At 35.5% G+C, this 7,449-nt stretch overlaps 1 protein-coding gene across 1 annotated transcript in view; it reads right to left on the bottom strand.

The window, feature by feature from the left end:
- PIK3CA (phosphatidylinositol-4,5-bisphosphate 3-kinase, catalytic subunit alpha) overlaps positions 1-7,449 on the bottom strand; it is a 94,553-nt gene that overhangs the window by 25,551 nt on the left and 61,553 nt on the right. The window contains exons 7-9 of the mRNA XM_011958660.1: positions 2,789-2,894; positions 1,845-1,997; positions 1,600-1,734 (exon numbers count right to left, since the gene is read on the bottom strand). Coding sequence (XP_011814050.1) covers positions 1,600-1,734; positions 1,845-1,997; positions 2,789-2,894 — 394 coding nt within the window. The remainder of the gene's footprint in view (positions 1-1,599; positions 1,735-1,844; positions 1,998-2,788; positions 2,895-7,449) is intronic.

Raw genomic sequence — 7,449 nt, 5'->3', positions numbered from 1 at the left:
GCCTGTAATCCCAGCTACTCAGGAGGCTGAGGCAGGAGAATTGCTTGAACCCGGGAGGCGGAGGTTGCAGTGAGCCAAGATCGCTCCATTGCACTCTAGCCTGAGCAACAAGAGCAAAACTCCATCTCAACAAAACAAAAACAAACAAACAAAAGTTTATGTTGTCTGTTTACAAGATGCGTTGTCTGTCTGAAATAAGGGCAACTGCAACTGCAGACCTCAATATATGGTATACATCAAGCAATTCAACTTTTTGCTTGTAATGTCATGACTTTTCTCTGCTTCTTGAGAGCACCTCCAGCATCACTAGAGGCTCTCCTTACAGGCCTCATAGTGTTATTCAGTGTTCACGGTATTGCACTAACCATGACGAAAAATATCCAAGAACTGAGAGAGATCACTTTTTACTGCAATAAACAATTTACTGAAGTGATGAAGTGCTCATGTAGAGATGATCAGCATTACACAGCATTTCTGTTTGTTTTGTTTTGTTTTGTTTTTTCAGACAGAGTCTTGCTCTGTCACCCAGGCTGGAATGCAATGGCGTGATCTCGACTCACTGCAACCTCTGCCTCCCCGGTTCAAGCGATTCTCCTAACTTAGCCTCCCAAGTAGCTGGGATTACAGACACATGCCACCACACCTGGCTTTTTGTATTTTCAGTAGAGACGGGATTTCACCATGTTGGCCAGGCTGATCTTGAACTCCTGACCTCAGGTGATTCACCTCGGTCTCCCAAAGTGATGGGATTATAGGCATGAGCCACTGTGCCCAGCCTACATAGCATTTTAAGTGTATATCTGCAACGCTTGAGCTTACTACAATAGCAACAGAAGGTGGCTATGAAATTATTACAGTAGTACAGTATGTACTACAGTTAATTTTATGCAGATACAATTTGATACTGCATCTTTATGTATTCTGCATTTCTCTTGACTATGAGTGGTACCATGTATGGTCTGTGTTTGTGTGTGTACGTTTTGATAAATTTTAACTTTTTATAATAGATTTGTGTATATTTTATGGTCGCAAATGATAAAATAGACTTGTATCTACATATATTTTATGGATTAATGACATACCTAACTTCAGTTTTTTTGATACTTCTAGGCTATGTAGTTTGTCTCCAAGTATTTTCAAATTGTCACAAATCTCCAAAAAATTTTCCAATGTATTTATTGAAAAAAATCCACATATAAGTACATCAGTGTAGTTCAAATCCACGCTGTTCAAGGGTCAACTGTAATGTTATATTTCTGCTTCTATCTGCTTAATATCTATTTTCACCATTAGAGTGCATACCCAATGAAAGTCTGTTTAGTTCATGACTTTATTAACCTAGTGCCTTTCCCAGTGCTTTACACATAGTTGGCACTCAATAAATATTTGTTAAATGAATGAAGGCAAGCCAGGGCTTTAAAAAAGCAGAGTTGCAGTAAAAATATTAGCATACAGAGAACTTAATTCTATTGCAGTATTGGTCCTAGAGCTCACAGTATCTATGCCAGTAAAATACATGAATCCTTTTCCATAAAGAAAGTATGTACCTAAATCCACAGATTATGACTGACACTTAATAAACTCAGTGATTTGCCTTACCAGTCCTGCGTGGGAATAGCTAAATCCTGCTTCTCGGGACACAGACCAATTGGCATGCTCTTCAATCACTGACATATCTGGGAACTTTACCACACTGCTGAACCAGTCAAACTCCAACTCTAAGCATGGAGTTTCCTAAGAGATGGAAGAAAAGCTATTATATATACATAAGAGAGAAGGCTTGAATGCCACTATAGTCAATATAAATTAGACTGTCATCTAATTTATGACAATAAAAACCTTACTTTATTTGGATTTGATCCAGTAACACCAATAGGGTTCAGCAAATCTTCTAATCCATGAGGTACTGGCCAAAGATTCAAAGCCATTTTTCCAGATACTAGAGTGTCTGTGTAATCAAACAAGTTTATATTTCCCCATGCCAATGGACAGTGTTCCTTAAAAAACAAAGAAAAATACTCACTAGTCTAAATTATAAAACACATTTCAAAACACTTTTCTTCGCCAGAAAGGAAAATTCAACAATCATCTCTATAATAATGGGAATATAATACCTAAAAAAAATTGATTTTTCAAAGCTTAAGCCCGTTCTTTCCTTTTTCCCCATTTGAAATTACATGTATTTGAATTATAAATAGAAAATATGAACCAAAGCAAGCATGAGATATTTGCATGCAATGCCTGTTATATAGTCACTTTGCATTTTTAAAAATGGTATCAATAAGAACTCAAAACACATTCATCATAAATAAATTCCTGAAGCTCTCCCAAGGTATTCTTCTATATTTATTAAAAATTTAAAAACAGGTTTGATTTATTAATATTTTCTTACATAAAAAATAACATCCATTTTGTCAAAAAATTCAATCAGCGGTATAATCAGGAGTTTTTAAAGGTAAACATAATTCATGGGAAGGGCAACATCACACACCGGGACCTGTCGTGGGGTAAGGGGAGCGGGGAGGGATAGTATTAGGAGATATACCTAATGGAAATGACAAGTTAATGGGTGCGGCACACCAACATGGCACATGTATACATATGTAACAAACCTGCACGTTGTACGCATGTACCCTAGAACTTAAAGTATAATAAAAAAAAGAAAAAAAAAGATTTACTTTATTTATACGTGTTTTATTTGTCAAATAAACATCTATCTTTACCTAAAAAAATAAATAAATAAATAAAGATAAAAGTAAACATAATTGTTCCTTTTGAAATACTTTACCTCTTTAGCACCCTTTCGGCCTTTAACAGAGCAAATGGAAAGGCAAAGTCGAGCAGCACGAGGAAGGTCAGGAATGTATATATCATAATTCAGCCATTCATTCCACCTATGTAAAATTTTAAAGAAAAAATAATGTATCAAAAAAAGTCTTCATCCAAAGTATATAAAATGACTCCTACAAATTATCAAGAAAAAGATCAACAAATGAAAAACAGGCAAGAGACTGTTTGGAAAGGCACTTTATAAGATCATATTCAAATAGTTAAACATGCAAAGGGAATCATTATTAGTCATACAGAAAATGAAAATTAAAATCTTATGGAGATATCACTATACATAAGAATGGCTAAACTATAAAGACTGATGATGCCAAGGGATGGTAAGGTCATGCAGCAATAGGAAATCTCATACACTTAGAGTATGGGGGTATAATTTGTTACAACCAATTTGGAAAGCATAATCAAATAAAAGTGCGCATATGTATTCCCTGTGACCCAGCTCCAATTCTAGGAATAAAACCACAGAAATGTATGCATTTGTTAAAAGCAGAAGACATGGGTATTGATTTACTTTGTGACTGAGCTATACAATTATGGTTTGTATACTTTTATGCATGTGTGCTACATATGTCACTAAAAAACTTATTTATATTTATAATATATATTTATATTATATAATATATACATAATATAAATACATATTATGTATATTTATTATTTATATATATAATTTTGCTCATAAAAGTCAAATAGAAAAGGAAAACTAAACAAGGTAAAATGAGATTTCCTATTATGATTATATTTAGTTACTTTCATACATAATATAGTTTTATCCAAAGGAATCCACTAATCTAAATAAATCAGTAGGTAAATAAAGTGATGGATACATAAAGTATTTGAATTGAAGAATAATTATTTTATAAAAGGTAATAAAACTTCACATTCATAAGGGAAGAATAAAACACTGCTACAAAAAGTGAACAAGATAAAAAAATTATTCAAATTTTAATGACAAATTTCCTCAATTTACTGGGTGCTACATGTGAAATTATGTCTGTCTTTGGTGAACATATTTGTAAAGAACCACATACAATAAACAGTTTTGTATTTTAAAATAAAATTATAATAACGAATAGAGTATGGGCTCAGAAATCAGACTGGAGTAGAATCTTATTTCCCCTTTTTCACTAACTATGTGACCCTTGCTTTGTCTTTTGCCTCCTCTATGAAATGGGACTAATAATAGTACCTACCCTCATAAGGCTGATAAGTATCTCATAAAATTAAATGAGATAACACAAGCAAAGGAATTAGAATAGCAATTGGCCCATGATAGAAGCTCATATGTTAGACAGTAACTTTAAAAACTTTTCAAATGTCTTCTTTATCATTCTGGTGTAATCTTGATTATAAATAAAATAATTTTTAATCAACAATAAAACAGTATAAAAATTCTATTTTTAATTAGCCAAACTAAGTAATAAACTTCATCAGTAAAGTAAGTTCCATTTATTCTAGTATTTTTGCTCAAGTATGGACAAAGATTATTTAAAATATGGTCTATTTATAGAAAGAAGACATATTTAAAATGGGGAAATCTGGCAAGAATTCTAAAAGTAAAAGAAACAACAAATGTTATTATTATTATTATTTTTTAGAGATAGGGTATTATGTGCCCAGGCTGAAGTGCAGTGGCTATTCACAGGCATGACACAGTGCATTACAGCTTCGAACTCCTGGGCTCAAGCGATCCTTGCCTCAGCCACCCTTAGCCTCCTGAGTAGCTGGGATTTCAGATGCATACTACCATGCCCAGTAATAAATATAATTGTAGAAACACATAGAGAAAAATGTTATGGGACTTAAGTCCACAATGATTTAGAAAAAATTAGGCCGGGTGCGGTGGTTCACACTGGTAATCCCAGCACTTTGGGAGGCCAAGATGGGCGGATCACCTGAGGTCAGGAGTTCAAAACCAGCCTGGCCAATATGGTGAAGCCCCATCGGTACTAAAAATGCAAACATTAGCTGGGCATGGTGGTGGGCGCCTGTAATCCCAGCTACTCAGGAGGCTGAGGGAGAGGTTGCAGTGAGCCGAGTTTGTGCCATGCACTCCAGCCTGGGTGATAGAGCAAGACTCTGTCTTAAAAAAAAAAAAGAAAAATTAAAGATACAACTACTTAAATGTACCAGACTTTTTATTACTCCTAAATCTTTAGAAGTGCTCATAAATTAATAATAAGTGTTCTATACTCTTTCTAAGAGAGCAAGAGAGCCATGTCCTACCAATCTACTTGTTCAGCCCTATGCTAACAAAATAAAGCACGTTTCTCTTTTCTTCTAAAGTTCATTCATCCCACAACACACAAACACACACACATATACACACGCTCAATTAAGTTCTTTGTTTCTAGAAAATGGTTGTGTGCATGTATATAGTCCAAATTGATTCTGATTTTGGGAGATACTCATAACACGAAGAAATCATAAAGCATCTAATTTAGCATAAAGGAAGCAGATTTGAAACAAATAGTAAGAATTTTTAAAATCTACTTTTCTATCTTTTTAATAACTTCATATTCACTTATCTGATTTTTTGTTTTTGTAAGCACAGAAAAGTTTAAGAAGTTTACTTAAATTTTCACACTACTACCATATATACTTCACCTTTTAGACTACAGAATGCTTAAAGAAAAGACAAATATAGACCTTTCTAAATAGCTATTTTACTAAAATTTCAACATTTTAATCATATATTATTAAATACATTTATCTTTTACTTTTTTTTTTTGAGTCAGGGTATCACTCTGCCCCCTAGACTGGACTGCAGTAGTACGATCATGGCTCACTGCAGTCTCAACCTCCCTGGGCTCAGGTGATCCTCCCACCTCACCCTCCTGGGTAGCTGGGACTATAGTTACACACACCACCATCCCAGGCTAATTTTTTGTATTTTTGGTAGACTGTGTTTTGCCATGTAGCCCAGGGTGGTCTCAAACTCCTGGGCTCAAATGATCCATCTGCCTTGGCCTCCCAAAGTGTTGGGACTATAGCCATGAGCCACCACGCCCAGCCTACCTTTTACTTTTATAAAGCTAGTTTAACTTTTGGTACTTGAAACAGCTAGCTAGGATAATTCTATCCAGTATTATTCTGGGGTCTTTGCTTGGGGCTTGTTGAACTCCTTGGATTGATTGGTTTATAGTTTTTACCAAATATGGAAAAATTCTGGCTATTATTTTCTAAAATGTTGTTTTTCTTTTCCTCCTACAACCACCCCACTAATCAGTGTGAGGCATACAGTATGAGTGGGATATAAACTCTTGTTTTGGCAAGAATTTAAAAAGATCCTGGCTGGACATGGTGGCTTATGCCTGTAATCCCAGCACTCTGGGAGGCCGAGGTGGGTGGATCACCTGAGGTCAGAAGTTCAAGACCAGCCTGGCCAACATGGTGAAACCCCTCTCCACTGAAAATACAAAAAATTAGCTGGGCGCAGTGGCACGTGCCTGTAGTCCCAACTGCTCAGGAGACCGAGGCAAGAGAACTGCTGAAACATGACTGTACTCCAGGCTGGGCCACAGAGTGAGACTTCGACTCAAAAAAAAAAAATCCTAAAGTTGTTTGCTGTCACAATCTCATTTCTGACCTGAATGATATGCTTTTTGACCTACAATGGTTTATGTAGGCTGAGGAACTATCTTCCTTCCGTGTGGCAGACATGGCTACCATCTCTTTGAACTTTACGTAGGCTCTAGAAGGGTGGCAATCTTTAGCAACAAGACCGGAACTTTTTCTTGAATGTCTCAGAACTCAGTCTAACTTCATTATGAGATTTACTTCAGGAGGAGTCACTAGTTAGCTCTATTGTTATTTTATTATAAAGTCCAATAACAATTTGAGTTCTCTTGAAATATTACTGCTATTATATTCAGGGGTACTCTTATTCCAAAATGATTCTATAGAGAGAAGCAAAGAAATGCAGGATAGTGAGCTATTGGATTATACTACTTTTTATTTCTTCATCACATCCAGGCAGTAGTAATTTAAAATCCTCCCCATAACTCCCTCTCCCCCTAATAAATTAATTTGCTCCCAAAGACCCTTTATTTGAATGTCATAAATATCTATTCTTGGGAGTGATTTGAAGGAAACTGCCTCAGGGCAGTTTGGTTACGGAGTTGTTTGCCAACTCTTACTTCTCCATGTGAATGATGACGGAGACAGGAAAAGAACAAAATGCTAGGTTTTTAATCTAATGTGGGGAATCATTAGCATAAAACTGTAACCGTACTCTGCTCTCTCTGTTACAATGAAAAGAGACAATCAGAAACTATTCTGAAAAAACTTTAGACAGAATCAATAAAATAATCCTGTGACTGATACCCATTTGACAGAAAGTCTTGCTGGTCTGTATATACATTTCTGGTTAATTTATTAAAATATAGCTTGTATAAAGCTAATGATGAAGTATAAAAAAAATACTTTTTTTTTTTTTGAGATCAGATCTCACTAAGGCTGGAATGCAGTGGCACGATCATAGCTGACTGCAGCCTGGAACTCCCAGGCTCAAGCAATTCTCCTGTCTCAGCCTCCCTAATTCCCTAATGGCTGGGACTACAGGCACGTGCCATTGTGCCTATTTTTTTTTTTTTTTTTTTT

Source organism: Colobus angolensis, unplaced genomic scaffold (genome assembly GCF_000951035.1).
Source record: "Colobus angolensis palliatus isolate OR3802 unplaced genomic scaffold, Cang.pa_1.0 Scaffold470, whole genome shotgun sequence".
Taxonomy (NCBI): Eukaryota; Metazoa; Chordata; class Mammalia; order Primates; family Cercopithecidae; genus Colobus; species Colobus angolensis.
Note: the sequence above shows the minus strand (reverse complement) of the source record. Positions and strands in the feature narration are given on the sequence as shown.